This window comes from Pseudochaenichthys georgianus, chromosome 3 (genome assembly GCF_902827115.2).
Source record: "Pseudochaenichthys georgianus chromosome 3, fPseGeo1.2, whole genome shotgun sequence".
In the NCBI taxonomy this organism is placed as follows: domain Eukaryota; kingdom Metazoa; phylum Chordata; class Actinopteri; order Perciformes; family Channichthyidae; genus Pseudochaenichthys; species Pseudochaenichthys georgianus.
This window is the reverse complement of record NC_047505.1, coordinates 24,195,951-24,214,999: the sequence shown is the minus strand read 5'-3', so window position 1 is coordinate 24,214,999 and position 19,049 is coordinate 24,195,951. Positions and strand designations below refer to the sequence as shown.

The 19,049-nt window shown below is 39.0% G+C and overlaps 1 protein-coding gene across 1 annotated transcript in view; it reads left to right on the top strand.

The window, feature by feature from the left end:
• The window catches only part of LOC117464651 (A disintegrin and metalloproteinase with thrombospondin motifs 7), an 81,747-nt gene that overhangs the window by 54,363 nt on the left and 8,335 nt on the right, over positions 1 to 19,049 (top strand). Inside the window, exons 17-23 of the mRNA XM_034107189.2 lie at positions 139 to 265; positions 1,545 to 1,758; positions 2,230 to 4,080; positions 4,529 to 4,681; positions 5,477 to 5,650; positions 6,415 to 6,561; positions 8,993 to 9,155. Of these exons, the coding sequence (XP_033963080.1) occupies positions 139 to 265; positions 1,545 to 1,758; positions 2,230 to 4,080; positions 4,529 to 4,681; positions 5,477 to 5,650; positions 6,415 to 6,561; positions 8,993 to 9,155 (2,829 nt within the window). The remainder of the gene's footprint in view (positions 1 to 138; positions 266 to 1,544; positions 1,759 to 2,229; positions 4,081 to 4,528; positions 4,682 to 5,476; positions 5,651 to 6,414; positions 6,562 to 8,992; positions 9,156 to 19,049) is intronic.

Below are 19,049 nucleotides of genomic sequence, written 5' to 3'. Positions count from 1 at the left end.
CTATATGCTAATTTTTGTAATCATGTAGCGTACCAGGTCAGACACAAGGCTATTGTTATTGTGACCGAAATGAAGCTGGGAGCCTTTTTTGTGTGTGCTGAGTTACAAACGCTCTCTCTCCTCTCACTTGCTGTACAGGTGTCCAGAGGCTGATCGTTCACTGTCTGGAAAAGACAACCGGGATAGTGGAGGAGTATTTCTGTGACCCTTTAACCCGGCCTGACAATAACCAAACCAGCTGCAACAAGGATCCGTGTCCAGCCATGTGAGTTTACCTTCCAGACAACTCCGACAAAATTACAAATGCAGTATTCACAGACACACCCTTAACCTTTAAAGGCTTTGTGGTGTTCATATTACAAAATAATCCATACATCAAAAGCCATATTTACTGCTTGAGTCACATGTTTTAAGCTGAAAACATTATAAATTATGATTTAATACTTGTTTCAGGGTAATGGAAAATAAACTTTATCTCTTTATGATTGATACCTTGTTAAAAAAAGGAATAAGAGTTCTTGCTAGAGCAGTTATATTAAGGGAGATTTCATATTTTGCTTTTAACTTCAAATAGCATCTTGATTGCTCCAAATGTCAGATACTTCTATGGCCAGGTGGCGTTCTCCTACTCAAACACTATCTTTATGTAGCTTACAGTTATCAAAATGTAAAAGTTTAGTCTTTTAAAGTCGTTTGACATCTTTTTATACTTAAAGAGGCAAATGAAGTACAACAGATTATGGTCATTAAGAGATGAAGTGAGGGATGACATGAGAGGTGAAAGAGCTGATTGAACACATCTGGCAGGCTGTTCACTGTGAATTACTACTCTTCAGTGTTCCACCTACGCACTTTATTTGTATCCGCAGCCTATTTACTTGAAGTAGAATCAGTATTGGAAAAGCTCAATTTACTCTCAATAGGACTTTTGTCCAAATGCATCAGCAACCACTGCAACAAAATCCACAGTTCTTAAACTACTGTACACCCTTTTTGTGGATTTTGTTAATATTTTTGTGGATGAAAGTTATTTTCATAATGATCAACATTATTTTATATCATTGACGAATGAAATTGTTTAACATTTTTATCTTTACAGTATGTGCATAGCTTCTGAAATAGGTTGTGGACAAGTTCGATAAATAAACAATATATAGATTATTTTATTTTCATCATTGGTTGGGATTTGACATCATGGCCCAGAATTCAGGTTGACCTGCTAGAAAATCATTTCATGGGTTATTATTTCATAATTGTTTGTGTTGTGTAGTGGCTAATGATCAATGTAACCAAATGTGAACTCTCACAACTAAAATAAAACAAACACTTAAGACATGTCTATTGACCAGCATGTGTTCAGGGTGATAACATGTGTTGTAACATGTGTTATCACCCTGAACACATGTTCATTGTGTGCTTGGGGTAAAATAAAATTGAAAACTCACTGAATCTTTGGTGACTCATCCCATTTGCAAATCCGTCAAATATTCCAATTTGCCTTTTTAAATGGAAAATAAATGTGCTTCCTGTGTGTCTGTGTGTAGATGGTGGGTCGGTGAGTGGCAGAAATGCTCAGCCAGCTGTGGGAGCTCTGGCCTGAGTAAAAGGACGGTGCTCTGCGTTCAGGCAGTAAGTGCTGAGGAGCAGAAAGCGCTTCAGCCCAGTGAATGTGAATACACACCCACACCGGAGTCACTCTCCTCCTGCAACACACACATCCCCTGCCCTGCAGACTGGGCCTCTAGCAGCTGGACGAAGGTGAGTCTGGGTTGGAATATGAGGTTTTGGTTTGTCTGCAATTGTGTTTGAACAGGGAATGAAAATACAAATTAGAAATTCCTACAGCTTGGGAAAAGGTCTTTCTGTGAAGGATGATGTTAAACTATGTAGTAATCATAGAGAAAGCCTTTCAAGCTCTTATCTTCTAGTTCTTTTGAAATAATTGTTCATTTTGTCTGCATGTGTGACCAGACATTCAAACATCTTAAGTTCTTTCAAAATACAAAAGCAAAAGACAAGAGTGGCATACGCAGACAGCCACATACTGGTTACTCAGAGGCAGCATATTGAATTGCTTCAGATTAAAAAAAGTGAAGTTAAAAAAGACACTGAAGCTACAGGAAGGAAATGTAGCTTGTTTCTTTGCTATGACTATTGCACTTAATGTAAAAGACTACATTTTTAAGAAAGTGTGACTTGGTGATCTGATGTGTCTTTTCTTCCATGCAGTGTTCGCTGACCTGTGGAAATGGAGTACGCCGTCGTAATGTAACCTGCTCTAGAAACACCGGCATTGACTGTGACCCTCAGAAGAAGCCCCTCGCTGTCACTTCCTGCTACATCCAGGACTGTTCACCGGTGGTGGATAACTTTGGAGGGGTCGACTTGTCTGGAAGTGGCTGGTCGAGCAAAGAAGTGCTTAATGAAATTAACTCTATTCCTGAAGTCAAACCTCCCCCCAAACACAGCACCACCAGAGCCCAGCCAAGAAGTAACAGCAATAATCTTAACAACATTGTTGAGGGAGACTTCCACTACCACAATAACATTGAAAATATCAATCATTCTCCAGAAAACACTGTTCAAGTGGACGATTTTTACTATGACTATAATTTTATCAACTTCCATGAAGACTTATCGGATGACTTTGAGGGTGATGTAAAAGATTCAGGGGACAGAGTTGGTCCTCCACAGGGGGCCAAGCCAACCAGCAGCATAAAAGAAAACACTTACATTGAAACTACAAAAGCTCCTTCAGCCATTTCTACAATCTCAAAGGCCACTGCCAACACTTTGAGAACTGAAGAGCCACAGAACATAAATCAGGACGAAACGAAGGTCAACGGAAATTCATCAACACAGGAGTCCGTGCAAACAAATTCTGAACATTTGGACGACTTCCTATCCGAGGATTACCTTCTGCCTGTATCTACCACTCGCTCGCCGCCTTTGTCTACAACCGAGCATTCAAAAACACTTAAAGAGACACATGATGAGGATGTGAGGTGGCCTGAAAAAATAAGCTCAATTCCTGATCTGGTTTTCACTACCGAGGAGCCCACACAGGATGCCAAGTGGGAGCAATATGTGGAGGAGTCGGAAAAAAACGATGAAATTTTCAATGAGGAGGAAAATCAAACTCAGGATGTCACAGTGACTGCAAAGTATGCTGACCACGCTCTCGGCCATAAAAGCACTATCAAGACTGATTTGAAAACAGTAGGGGCTCAGGGGACGGAGGAAGATGAAGAATATAATTACAGCTACGAGGACAAAAGTACGCTAAGTCCAGATATCCATGCAGGAGAGGAAGATGTAGACAGTCCAGATTTTTCAGTCTTTCCTACACCAGAAACAATAAATCAAGTTAAGACTGCAGTGCATCTGGACGAAAGTGCTTCAGAAATACCTCAAACAACCAGCCAAACATTAATATTGCAAACTGCCTTCACATTGGAGGATTTGGACTTGGATCAGATTTATTTTAATATGTTGTATGCCACTAGTGAGGGTAATGTATGGGAGTCACACCTTGACCTCAGTACAACCTCACTTCCTGCCTCGGAGACATCCACTCCTCTTCCCATTCCCTTTCTGCAAACCTCAGGTAACAGAGAGGCCTCTGATGACTACACGTCGTTAACTGCAACAGAAATTGTATCTCCTACAAACCTGGAGGGAGCCACTCCGCCTTCTCCAGATGATTTCCTGCCAGCTACAGTTAAACAAATACAGACAAAGCCCACCTTCACAGAGAGAACTGGAGCAGATTCCACATCCCGAACTCCTACGTTTGATTCAGCTGATTTTGATTACAATGAAATAATCGTCCCCCCGATGATTGGGAGCAGCAGTGACACTGATCAGGACTCTTCATACCAACTGACAACAGCCACAGAAACCCCTCCTCAACATAACACAATGCCAGTGCAGCACATGGAAACACCTACACCTGCTGTGCCCATTTTGCCAAACCATCCACCTATTCTGTGGCCGCTTCCAGAGCCAACATCTGCGCCAACTTCAGCCTCCACACAAGTGACAACTGCTGCCTACTGGGTCACCGGCAACTGGAGTGCTGTGAGTCTGCGTCAACATGTTCTGGTGTTGTACTTAAACTGTGGGATGAAGCACAGCTGTGTCTCATTATTTCTGTCTGCATCTGCTTTTATCATGCAGACACAGTGTCTAGTGTTGGTCCCTGTACACATTTGAATTCTTTGGAGACCCCATTTGACCTTACGTTTATGCAGCTGATGTCAATTTACATAATGAATTTATGGCACTTTTGATAAACAATTGCCTCTGTTTAAAACTCTCAAGTGTTTTAAACATAAGAACATTTTAAGATTGTGCTTTTATTTGCATATTCCTTAGTTGTTTTCAGCCTGATTTACAAATGTAAAGTTTCACATGATTTGCATAGTTACAGTCAGTGAGGTTTGTTGTGCTGGAGCTTTTCTCGCATCTAATCCTGAAATGACTACGTGTAATTAGTGTTCTCATGTGTTACTACATTTGTGGGCAGTGCTCCACCAGCTGTGGTCTGGGGGCCATCTGGAGGACTTTGGCCTGCAGCACTGGCTCCGACTCTGGCTGCGATCCCGCCAAGAGGCCAGCGCCAGCCCAGAGGTGCTACCTGCGCCCCTGCTCCACATGGAAATTAGAAGAATGGAGTGAGGTTAGACTACTTGTTTATACATATTTGTACCCTGTTCTTTTTATCTATTTTGTTTATATGCACAGCAAGAGGTATTTATTGCGGTCTGTAGGGATAGCAATGTTGGTCGCTCTAACTCTTCAGGTCCAGGCTAAACTATCTAAAAAACTATCAAAGGGATTCCCCAAAAATGTGGCAAACACATTCATGATTCACAGGGAATAAAGGTTATCTAGGGTCACCAGATTAACATTTGTAGTTTCAATTGAACTGACTCCAATTGAACCACTGGATGTATTGGCATAACATTTTGAACAAGAATTCATGTCTACTTTGAGATAAAGTAGATGGTAAGAACTTAAATGATAATTTAGCTTTCTCTCCAGTGTCATAACCAGATCAACTTTACTTTATATCATATTTTGGACAAAATATGTGTCATGTATCAGGCGCTAGTATGTCTGTAGACTCTAGCTAAATATTCCAATAATCACTGATGATGACCCCAAAATACGAGAAAGATAAACTCTCTTGAACAAATCTGGTGTTCAGACCCAGAGAAGGGTTTACCTAAAATATTTTTCTTGTTATAAATGTTTAATGTTTTTCGTCATTCATGTCAAAGGTTATCTCGTGTAGTAAGTCAAAGGACACTGAGACTGCAGTTTTTTTCTTGAATGCAACCATCGATCACTTTAGCCAAGCTTTTTGTATGAGTGATGAAACCCGTAAGAACCAGTTTCCTTACCACTGAATACTTACAAGCTCCAGCTGTTCGTGATATTAGAATAACAAGCAGTCTATGTCTTCCCTCAGTGTTCCAAGAATTGTAAAGGAGGCATTAAATCACGAGAGGTCCAGTGTTTTGACCTGCGGGATCAAAGACCTCTCCGACCTTTCCACTGCCGGGCCATGTCCTCCAGGCCACAAACTCAAACGACCTGTAACCCTCAGCCGTGTCTCGACTGGTACACCTCGTCCTGGGGCCAGGTGAGTAATCCTGAGAAAATAAAGAGAGAAACATGGCGTTTTGTGCATTCTGGTGTCTGCTAGACGTGACTTCATCTTCTCAAGCATTTCCCATGTATTTTCAAATGAAGGTTGAGGCAAGAGTGTCAAAATACTTCAAGACTGCATCAAAAGATACCATGCTCCTAAAGGATTACACATACTGTCTCCATCTTTTAAAGCATTTCTTCCTACCCTCCTAGTAGCTGTTTGCCTTCTATTAATTTCAGAGCAGAATGAAGTCCATTTGCAAAGACTTGGTTGAAGGTTGTTTGAAATGGGTAATCATTGACTGATAGCATTAAGTACTATTTACCAATGTTGCTGTACATTTATTGTGTATGTGCTCTTCTGAGTTCATTCATTCAAGGCAGGTAGTGTAGCTGTCATTAGAAGTGAAACAAGAAATGAAGGGTTTTATAGCTTATCACAAGTATTTGAACTCACCAAAAAGTTGGCTTTGAACCTTGAAATAATTAAGTAACAATAAAGACAGAAACACAAAGATGAAACATTTCCCCTTTTTGAAGCAAAAGGGTTACTTACTCTAAATGCCTCTGATAGTGGATACATTGTATGTGAAGTTGGCCTTAAATGACATTTTGGGTGGCATTAGAGAAAGACTTAAAGTCCTAAATCTAACTTGCCTTTAGTTTAACCCTGAACAAGCATCAAGTCTGTGTGAAATTAGATTACCAAAATCAAATGTATTTTGCTGAAGTTCAGAAACTGTGTGTGTGTTTCAGTGTTCTGAGGTGTGTGGCGGAGGTGAGCAGCAGCGTATGGTCACCTGTCCAGAAGAGGATCAATGTGATGTGGCCCTCCAGCCCAGCAACATCCAATCATGTAGCAGCCAGCCGTGTGCTCAGTGGCTCACTGGATCATGGGGACAGGTACACGCACGCACACATGCACATCAGGGCTGTGCATCTTCACTGGTCTCACGATTCGATTCGATTACGATTATCATGTCTTCGATTCGGTTCGATATCCCGGTGCATCACGGTGCATCACGATTCATACCAATGCGTTGCATCCTCAATTTTCTATATTACTGCACATGGCTTATTTTTCATCAATGCATACATGCAGTAAATACATATGAACTCTCTTTTTATTATTTAGAAAGTGCTTCAGAAATCAATAACATAAATGTCTTGACATTAAACCAAAATAAATGAATTGTATAGGTCTAGCCTCCGTGTGTGAAGTTGTTCCATCCTCAAAAACAAAAAAATAATGCTCCTGCAGTCGAGCTGCAGCTTCTAGCCACGGTCTTCTGTTAAAGAAAGGACACTGAATGTCCTGAATGTGGCATCACACACAGGACTTGAGTCTGAACACAGCAGACAACAGGAGTATTTACAACAGCATATACAAACAAAAATACTGCATGTGGGTGCACACTTACATTCTCTGTTTTACTGTTACATAAATCCCATGAATGTATGAGATTAAATTAGCTTCATTATATCTCAGTGATTAAGTGAATAATAAAGTTTCTATCGGGTCACTATCAGCCTGTCACTCATTATTTTCAGGGAGGGGGCGGGGCTTGGAGGAACGGAGAGGAGACGGTGATCGCGGAAGCTTTTTTCCTCCTGCCTTCACAAACTTTACACACGTATATATCGTCTGCAAATTGCTAGAGGACATTCATACTTTGCAATCCAAGACTTAATTAAATCCACCAAAAACCTGACATGATTGAAACGCGATTATTTTTGAAAAACATACATCCCTGTCACACTCCGTGTCGCTGCGGCTCAGAGACACAGGGACCCTGTGTCTCTGACACGGAGTGATTGAGAGCGGGTCCTTCTGCTGTTGGTTCTGGACTGGTGTTCTTGTGTTGGTGGATAAAGCAGACTGCTCCGTGTTGCTGTGCCGCTGTCACTTCTGTTCCCTGATCTCTGCGTCACCGACCGATTTGATATTAAAGTGACAGAAAAAATGTTATAGTAAAGCCGCGGCCGGAAAATCAGGAAGCAACGTTACTACTCAATAACCGATTATCTTCCGTCACTGCATCGAGACCGAATCGTCCACGTCCGCATCGCAATGCATCGTAGAAACGATTATTTTCAACACCCCTAATGCACATGCAAACCAACAAATGGAGAATAACTCAGTATGATGTATGATTTATAGACCAATTTCAAGAAGAATTGAACATGTAAAAATCTATGAATTATTCTGTTATCATGTCCACCTCACTATTCTTTTTCTAAACCTTATATCCCGTTCAGGGTCACTGGATAATTAATACAGTGTTTTAATGTAATATAACCAGATATCAAACCCTGTTATTGGCTTAGAGATCTAACTTTTGTGTGAAGAAATAGGTTTAGTTATGGAGGAATTCTAACGAATTTGAAGATAGTCTTGGACCTCTAAGGCCTCATGCTTGGTTGGGAGGATAAGAAGAAAGAAAAGATAAAAAGAGTGGTCAAAGGATTAAGGAGTGGCAAAATGTAAAAGGGATATGTATTTAATAAATCTAGAATAGCCATAGAAATTATGTGGTGTGAACTGACAATAAAAAACAATAAAGAAATCTGTGAAGCAACAGAAAAAACATGGATTATCAAAAACCTTTTCATTATTTGCCTTTTGGGTCCAGAGTTTCTTCTCAAAGCCTACACATCCTGTAGTATTCCTGCCTTTGTCACATTGAGTTAGAGGCAGCAGCATTTAATTTTTTTACAGATAATGGTATGGGAAGTGGGGAAGCATTTCTATCTCTGAAACCCACATTAATACTTATGATCGGTGTGGTATATGCACAGTCAAACATCAGCAGGCAGTCGTCTTATAATAACCTGACCCACACTGGGGATTGTGACAATTACACGGATATCAGTTCCTCCCTCTCTCTCTTATGACTCCAGTCCACAAGCGTCTTTCTATGTAAAATCCTGAACAATATGAGCAGTGACGACAAAACTACCTTTCTAGAGCCTGAAAGTCTTAAAACTGCACACAGCCAATGAAAATCATGTCCAAATAATCAGTTATATAACGATTATCATTGAACACGTACAAACAAAATGTATCATCAGGGTCAATGTTTTTAATTGTCCAATACTTACTACTACGGTCCCCAGTGGATTTAACTGAAACCTAAAGTCTTGTTGTTAATCTCCATGAAGTACTGCAACTCCTCAGAGCACCCCATCATGTTCACTGATACAAATAAAAGTCAACAAAACCAATGTTTCTAGAATATATAACTGAATATTTTATGTGAAATCACAACATTTTCTGCAGAAAGAAGCAATGTCCAGTAAAACATCTGAAAATGAGTGTAAACTTTCTCTGCAGTGTTCGGCTTCTTGCGGTGGCGGAGTTCAGCGTCGACTCATCAAATGTATGAACACAAAGGCAGAGACAGACGAAGAAGTGGATCAAGCCCAATGTGATCCTGAGCTATGCCCGGAGAGCATCCAGAAGTGTAACCTGCAGGAGTGTGAGAGCGCCCCCTCTGGTGAGTGAATCTCCATGTGTGCTGACATTAAAGGGGACTTATCCACAGTCAGTGTTTTACCTACGGCAGATCAGCGGTTTAAAAGCTTCAGTTTGGAGTAACAGACAGGACTACCAACATCAAAAATAGATAAGTAACTTAGAGCTGTGGCAGCAGCAAAACATATTTTAGCCATTTGTAAAACCCATAACTGAATTGAGAACGTTTTTCTGCTTTTCCTTGCCTTGAGACAGTTATACAGTCTGATGAGAAACTGAAGCTGCTATATACTCTTTCCAAACAGTGAAATATATTCTAAATACTATATATACCGTAGTACACTTAAACTGGTATAGATTTTTTTAAGTGTCTAAAGCAGGGGTGTCAAACTCAATTTCATCACGGGCCACATTAACATTATGGTTGCACTCAAAGGGCCGGTTGTAACTTTAAGACTATATAGAAATACATATATAAATATTTAATATGTATAAAATAATGTATTCTATTACATGATTGCCTCTGCATTGGATTATTATCGGATAAGGTAATAACTTCATAATTAACTACGTCTGAAAGCAGAAGTCTAGGGCAAATAATTGCAAGTCTCTTCAGTGAGAATGTCACAAAATGATTTAAAAAGAAAAGCCAAATTATGGAACAAAAAGTCAAAAAAATGGTGTTTTGACATTTGGGAAAAAAAGTCAAATAAAAAAAAAAAAGTCAAATTTGAGATGTAGTTTATGGGCAACATGCTTCTGTAAATCGGCATAATAAACATATTATATTCTTTGCAAGCTCTTGTGGGGCCACAGAAAATGAAGTCACGGGCCGGATTTGGCCCCCGGGCCTTGAGTTTGACACCCCTGGTCTCAAGGTTGATGCAACCGTCCAGAGCAGTAAATTATCGTCTCTTTGTCTTTTCTGGTGATTGTTGAATGGGGATGACACAGTTTTGTGTCTTACCTCTTTTGTATGGGTGTGTTTAACTGAGGATCACTTTTAGGTGGTTTGTTTTTAGGACGAAGGGTTCTGCCCAAAACGTCTCTGCTTTCGAATGCACTTTATTGTAGCCGGTGATGTGCAGATCCTTCCTTTCATTGTTTATTATTACTAAACCACAGGAAATTGTCTTGGATCCGTGTTTGGATTTTGTTACTTCCTCCTGTCAGATCCATACAATCCACTGATGAGTAAAAACACTGAAAAGGTTGATCCACATGTCAAGTGATTGCTACAGGGCAGTCATTACAGGGCATCTGAACATGCAATTTACACAAGTGGAATAGTTTGACCCTACTGTAATAAGCTTGGGAACATTTCAACCTGATTCTGGCAGTGGTCAGGTTGGAAATGTCAGTGTTGATTGGACTTCTTGTTCACGTCAATGCGGATATTGAGTGAACTGTCAAACTAAGGAAACTCACAGTCCAAGACCTTCAACATAAATTAAGTATGTGATGTTGGAGAACGCCAACAAAATGGACATAATGTGGATTCAACCATTCACAATGTTAAATCCACATTGCAGCCTCAGTTTCTGACTGATTTTGTATTACACATTTATATTTAGGGGTAGTGGAAAGAATAAATAAAATCTCTTGATCTAGATAAATAGATAAAGAAGAAGCCCCTAGTATTACGTACTTTGAAGATTTATTTCAGGGGTAATAAGAGATACAAATTCCTAATGACATAATGTTTTTTTATCATACAGTATGAAGTATGCACTTTGCCATACTGTAGATCAACGGCAGCATTGATATCACTGGGAATCCACCAGCTCTTCCTATTATGATGCCACCGCACAATGCCAGTGGAAAGGCTGACTACAGTAGCATCAAAGATCTTCTTTGTTATCTGGGCAGTGTAAAAAAAAGAATTCCAACTTGGAGTAGAAGACATTTGCATTCAAAGCAACTATTCACAACAGGAAAATTATCAGACTTATTTTTCCTGACTGGAAATTCCCATCACTTGCTTTTCTTTCTTTTGCCTACAATATATCAAAGTTTATACCTGGTTTTATGAGCATGTGTCTTTTAAGGACGATGACTAGAAAAGACTCCCTTGGAGCTTATTTTTTATTTTATGAGCCCTATTAAAAATATATGCAATAAAATAAGTGACAATAATCCTAAGGATGAAAACAACTTTTACATTATGTGCCAATAATCTTTTCATTTCTGTATGCCACAGCAGTTCAATGGCATTTCTGTTTATTATCGACTATGTTATCCACTTGTTATCTTATCCACTGTTTCTCACAGGGCAGCCTGTTGGGGTCTGACTTTTAAAAGGCACAGATGTATAGAAGCATTATGGAGACATTTGAGGCTTATGATATTGTGGCGGCACAAAGCTGGCCATGTTAGCGCTGTGTGTGGCCTTCCTTTTTTATTTTTTTATTCTTTATTTATTTGGGGTCACATTATAGTACAAGTACAGTTTTTCAAATCATATATTTTTAGAGACCCGAAAGTGACAAATGAAATAGCAAACAAAATTAGTCAAAGTAAAATAAAAACGAAAAAGTACACAGGGGTTGTTTGAAGTAGCAAATGTCTACACATGTACATATGCATACATATCAACATACATATATACATTCAATACACATACACACATACATGTGACCATACATACACATCTATACATATACATTCAATCGGTGTATAGAAACAGTCAAACAAGGGATGGTCGTCTTTGGGATATTTAAATTCTCCACTTTTTCCATACTTCTTCAAATGTGTTTTCCTGAAGCCTCATTGAGAAGGTGATTCTTTCCATAACATAGATTTCATGGATTTTGTCGTACCTGTTGTCAAGAGAAGGGATATCCGCTTTGAGCCATTTTCTAGTTATTTCATTTCAAACCTTTATTTATCCAGATTGGTCTCATTGAGATCATAGATCTCTTTTTCAAGGGAGACCTGCAGCAATTAGGTTCCACATGAAACATAAAACAACATACAACAGTAGAGGATATCATACAACATATTTACAAGCTACATTTACATACTTATCAACATTTACAAATACCCATAGTTTCAAAGAGCATTTCATTTAGACTTGCTTTCAAAACATTCAGAGGAATACAATTGCTCAGTTTCAATTTTAGCTGTAGACCGTTCCAAGCAAGTGGAGCTGCGCACATAAAAGCTGTCTTACCTAAGACAGTCCTTGCTCTTGGCACATCTAACAAGACTACATCATGCGATCTCAGACAATAGCTGCTCGCAACTCTCTGTGTTATCAGTGAACAGATGTAATACAGGAGTTTACCCAACAAAGGTGTACTGAGCCTCCGTACAGGAGGTGATGGCAAACCTGTCTTGGTATACAGTGTACAGTGATGTGTAAGTGCTTTACAATTAGTGACAAATCTCAGTGCACTGTGATAGGCGGCATCTAACTTTCTCAGGTAATTGGCAGGTGCATTCATATACAACAAATCCCCATAGTCCAGCACAGGTAAAAAGGTCACAGTGACTAGCCTTTTCCTGGCCTCAAGCGAGAAACAGGACTTGTTTCTGAAAAAGAACCCTAGCCTAACCCTCAGCTTTTTAAGCATGTTATTGACATGAAGTTTAAAAGAGATACAATCATCAAGCCAGATACCAAGGTATTTGTAACAGGCAACCACTTTGAGTATTATTCCTTGCGCAGTTACAATATCTAAAACAGGCTCTGGTGTCTTTTTAGCTTTTGAAAAGAGCATTACCTTGGTCTTTTCAACATTTTAAAAGAAGATTTAGTTCAGAGAGCTGAGTCTGAATAATGTTAAAAACAGTCTGCAATTTAACACCAGCCTCTTTAATGGAGGGACCTGCACAGTACATCACAGTATCATCAGCATAAAAATGTAAAGTAGCTTCATCGACATTTTCACCTAAACTGTTGATGTAGATGGAGAATAAAAGTGGACCTAAAACAGAACCTTGGGGAACACCATTAGCAATGTTCAACCACTCAGAAGTGAGCCCATCAAAGTGAACACATTGGGACCTTTCAGAGAGGTAGCTCACAAACCACCCCACTGACGGTATCAAACGCTTTGGAAAGGTCAATAAACAGAGCTGCACAACTCTGCTTATTGTCTAAGATACTCGTAATGTCATTTACCACTTTCATTGTCGCAGTGATGGTGCTGTGTTGCTTTCTGAAACCTGACTGATGTTTAGACAGGATATTATTTTTACATAAAAACTCCTTTACCTGTTCACTCACTAGGCGTTCGAGCACCTTCGCCAGAACTGACAATTTAGAGATTGGCCTATAGTTATTTAAAATAGTTGCCTCCCATCCTTTCAGTGAAGGCAAGACATAAGCAGACTTCCATACTTTTGGAATTGTGTTCGTGCTGAGGGAGAGGTTAAAAAGAGAAGTAAGAGGTGGAGCAATAAAATCTGCAGCTATCTTTAAAAAGAAAGGTTCTAAGTTGTCCGGGCCAGCCGGTTTCTTAGGATCTAACTTAGATAATGCTTCATGAATAACATTAACAGTAAAAGGAGTACAACTGAAAGGGTTTTCCAGACCACATTGTTCAGAGTCACAGACTGTGGTGTTCACAGAAGCAGAGTTAGTCACAGAATCAAACAGAGAACCACAGGACACAAAATGCTCATTAAAGCAATTTAGTTATTGCTTTTTTTGCTGCAACAGTGAGAATTCCAAATAATTGTTTTGTTTTAGTGTTTGTGGGGATTGAATGTACGAGCCCAAATAGAAATTCGTCCCAGTTTAAAGGGATTTTTTCCTGTAGTATTATTTCAATTTCGATATGGATCTTTTACCAAAAAGTTACTATTAAAGGGCAAGCCCAAAACAAATGATATTGGTGTGCTAACTGAGAACCACATTTCCTCCAGCAGCTGGGGGGAGCTAGATGATGTGATGACTGAGCAGGGCTGAAAAGGTACCTGCTCAGCATCTTCCAACTATACATTTTGTGCCTGAGCTCGAGATCTTCCATTGAAAAGTACAGTAATTTGTCCAGACTTCGTCAGGGATGGCTTTTTTGGTTTAGTTTTTCACTGATTCTATTCGAGATTCAAAGCTCAGCACTGGGATCAAGTTCCATCTATGTATGTCTTTTTTTATTTTCTGACTTAGAGGGCTGAAATGTAGTGTATACAATTCCTCTGAATCTTTAGAGATGCTTACTCCCAGATATCTTAAGTGGTTCAGAGATCCCATTTAAGATCAATGAGTGAGTTTATATGTTGGCTTGGCTTGTAATTAAAGCTCAGTATTTGGGTTTTTGTTATATTGAGTTTGTACCCTGAGACAGAACTATAAATATCCAAAAAAGTCAGTAAACTCAAGAATGATTCATCTGGGTTTGACAGGTATATTAATATATCATCAGCAAATAATGATACTTTATGTTCCTGACCATATACTTCTACACCGGTAATATTGTTATTTTGAGTAACCCCCAAACTCAGAGCTTCGATATAAATTGCGAATAAGTGTCCCTCTCTCAATGTTGAAAGAATTTGATATGGCTCCGTTTATTTTTATTCTTGCATAAGGGTTGTCGTACAGTTCTTGAACAGTATTAATAAAGATCTTATGAAAGCCAAACTTTTCAAGAACTTGGTATAGGAATTTCCAATTCACTCGATCGAAGGCTTTTTCTGCATCGAGGCTCAAAAGTACTGCCTGGAGTTTGTTTTTGGACATATGTTCAACTATATGTAGAGTTCTGCAGATATTATCTTGAGTTTGCCATTGTTTGATAAATCCTGTCTGATCTAGATTTATTATCTGAGGGAGGATTTCTTCGAGTCTTTTTGCCAAAATGTGGGTAAAGATCTTATAGTCCTGGTTTAGCACACTTATTGGACGATAGCTTCCACAGTCACATTTGTCTTTCCCTTCCTTCGGTATCAGGGAGATTACTGCTTCCCCCCATGAGGGGGGGGGGGGGGGGCTATGCCTGTCTGAAGCATGTGGTTAAAAGCATCCCTCATTGTTGGGATAAGTAGATCCTTCATTTCCCTGTACCATTCAGCTGGGAAACCATCTGGGCCTGCGGCTTTATTGGGTTTTAAGTCAGCGATTGTCTTTTCTACTTCTTTTCCCGTAATTTCTATAATTAATTTATGATTTTGCTTATCCCTCACTTTAGGAAAAGTTATCAAATCAAGGAAACTCCTGATGTTGGTTTTATCTATTTTAGGCCGTGTGTATAGGTTTTTATAGAAACAGACAAAAGTTTGATGAATGTCTCCTAAATTACTATGTATAATACTTGTTTCAGGGTCTTTTATTTTATAAATTGTGTTTCTACCTGTTGTTTTTTAGTTTATAAGCCAATAGTTTTGCTGATTTACCTCCTACCTCATAATAACTTTTTAATGTCGTTTGAGAGGATTTCATGGAGTTCGTTCTTTTTTTTATCTATTTCCATTTTAGTTTTTGTATTTAGGGTTTTCTTATGTATATTTTCTAGATGTTTTAGTTCTGTTTGAAGCTGATTTGTTTTCTCTTTTCTTTGCTTATTTATGTTTGAGGAATATCCAATTATTTTTCCTCTTAGGACAGCTTTGCATGCATCCCACAAGATTATTGGGGACACTTCTCCATTATCATTATCGTTCAGATAATCATTTATATCGGTCCTGATTTGAGGCCTAATTTGGTTAAGAATTCCTGTGTTCAGTCTCCAGATTGTGCTTTTCCTTTCTAGTCCTAGATTTAATGCCATGGAGACCGGAGCATGGTCTGATAAGTCCATGGGCCCGATACTGCAATTTTGAACCCTATAAAAATCGTTCTGATACATGAACAGATAATCAAGCCTTGAATATACTGAGTGTGGGTGTGAGTAAAAGGTCAAATCTTTCGTAGACGGATTTAGGTCTCGCCATACATCCGAGAGCCCTAGGTCCCCCAAGATCAATTTAATGTTCTTGGTTATTTTTTCCCCTCCTGAGGAAAGGGGTTTTGATGTATCTAAAGTTGCGTTAAGTCTAACATTGAAATCTCACCCACAAATTAGAATTCCTTGGGCCTCCAATGTTATTATTTCAAAAATGTGTTTGTTTGTAAAATGACCATTCAGATCCCGGGGGGGCATATACATTCAGGAGGGTAACTAAAGTACCCTCCAAATTATTTCCCCGAATAAGTACATATCTCCCATCTTTGTCCTTTTTTTCATATGTGCATTAAACATTTAATTTACTGGAGATTAAGATTGTTACGCCCCTCCTGGATCCCTTTCTGTAAGAGGATGAATATGGACTGAAGTTCCACTTTTTAAGTTTTTGGTGTTCCTGTTCTGTTAGATGAGTCTCCTGAAGGAGGACTATTTCTGCTCCATCTCTTTTTAATTTTGACATTACTTTATTCCTTTTAATTGGATTTCCCAGACCGTGTGTGGCCTTCCATCTCAGCTAATAGTTTGTTTCCGTGCTTTGCTCCAACAAGGAAATACAATGGTTACATTCCTTTTTTACTTTTTATTTCTGTACAAAAAGATTTGGCCCATCCCCTTTGGGATTACTAGACCTTACTATTTTATCCTTTCCGGTCTTGCATATGACATGAATATTTATAACAAAACTATGCTCTGTGTTCATTTCAAGATTGCAAATTTAGATTTTATTATTGTATTGTTATTTAAATGCGAAGTTAATGGGTTTTGGTGTTTTACTCTTGACTGCACTGTGTGGGCGACTTTTATTAAAACAATTGTAACTTTTCCTTAAGGGTCAACCTTCCGCTGTGTAACAGTGTCGTGTTTAATGATAATTAAGGATAGAAAACATTCAACTTTACAGGTAGTGTACAACATGTTTCTAAATGTGACAGCACTTTACAAATATCCTTTAAAAATGACCATGAAAATCTTATTTTACTTCTGTTGTCTATCCTCCTTATAATACTGGAAAAGCATTGATAACATTCTGCCAATTAAATTAGCTTTAGACATAAAACATGTGAATTATTGGTGAGTAATAACTTTCAGAAATAGACAATGACAAGCACTTGTGTTAGGTGGAGCGAAGTTTCTCAAAGTCTTTTCATCAATCTACTGTGGCTTTGATCATATTTCACTTTGGACAAAAGCATCTGCCAAATTAATAATTGTGTTCGCCACATATTCCAATGAGTGTCTTTTTTCAAGTGTCAATCCACGTAAGAGCAGATATTGATTCAGGTCTATTCTAATTCTGCATTGACTGAGGACAATCACGACTGAACGTACACCAGAAACATCTCGCGAGCAATTTCAGACGAGACATGATGCAAATATAAATTAATTGAAAAGAAGGTCTTTTATCCATTGTACACAGTTGGTACATATGTGTGACCCAACTTTCTCAACTACACTTTTTATTTTCTTCCTAATAATTAGTAATATTTGTAACGTAAGTAATCAAACTCTATATTAGTTTTAAAGGTATTTCTCTATGGACAATGATCAGGCTTATGAGATCTCACATGGGCAACATTTTCATCCGACATTAATACAAGTCTGGCCATATGTCAATATCTGCCCCGCTGTGATATATTAACCAACACATTATACCAGCTGAATTGATGTCCAAGAATAAAATAGTCTTTGTTGTCTCATCATGCTTGTGTCAGAGCCTGCAAAGGGACTCTCATCAAATGTGGACTGGGAACTTCACACAGAAGCTGTGTCTTTCATCAGTGCAGCGACACGAGGCAGGTCCACCTGTGCAGCTGTCCAGGGATGAAGTTGAATAGTCCATTTAGCTTAGGAACTAACCGAGTGAAATGACCCGGAAGTCCCTCAGTAGCAGCCATGATAAGTGCCGTTCGAATTCTCTACATGATAGGAAAGGAGGTTTCAAACTTCCTTTATAACCTCTCTTAGCTTAGGAACCACTGGACCTCCCTAACCGAAAGGAGAGGAGAAAATGCTGCCCCACAATGCCTTGCAGCCGCAGCATTTGCCGTCACACAACAGTCGGCCGTTCACGGAAACAAACGATTATGACGGAGAAGTTATATCATGAAAGTTACGGTGCTTATTAAGCTTTTTAAAACATAGGTGGTAAGTTGCCAAAGTGCTTTGTTTTGAACGTTCATCAGTATTATAATCAAAGAGAGAAATATGAACGTTAGTTTTTACTGAAATGATCAAATAAAGTCAACATTTCACAGTCTTTACTGAGCTGTGTGGGGTTTGTTCAACTTCTAAAAGATGTTTGAATGGTGATATACACAGTGATAGATGTTAAGGACTAATGTTTATAATAAATACATTTGTATTGATTTTAAGATCTTTTCATAGTTCATACAATCATACTGGGATCATTGGTATTAATGTGGACCGGAGGGAGAGGGTGACGAGCATAAGTTTCACTTTCCTTTTTTATTTCAATTCCAACTTTGGTCATGAAGAATATGTTTCTCTGTTGTCCACGTTCACAAAGCAGCAGCATCAGAGCACGGTGCAGAGTCTCTAGATGAGTTCACAGTAGTCCCTCGTTCTTATTGAACATCCATGTTGTAGTCCGCTGTATAGAAAACTGTGGTTTCCATAGTTTCCCCACAGCAGCAGACGCACAAAATGACGTCCGCTGGCGCATCATAAACACGTCGGATAGTGAAAGTGCATTCGGATTCTCTAAAGTCTCTTCTCCTAAGTCCTTTTGAATTCTCCTATCCACTATCCCTCAACCCCATGACATTTCACTCAGAGGTCAAGGAATAGACGATAGGGTTAGCATTTAGGAGCTGATCTTTGGATTATCCGACCGCAACCCAAGATAGATTTCAATTTTTCTGTGCTCGACAATACATCTTGGCGCCAGGTCATTAATATCCCACTAGGAAGTCGAGGAGGATATTGATGTGAGTCCATTCATGGCAGGGACTGGACATAGGCTTTGGGAGCATGGGACCAGAGAAAAATATGACACATTGTTG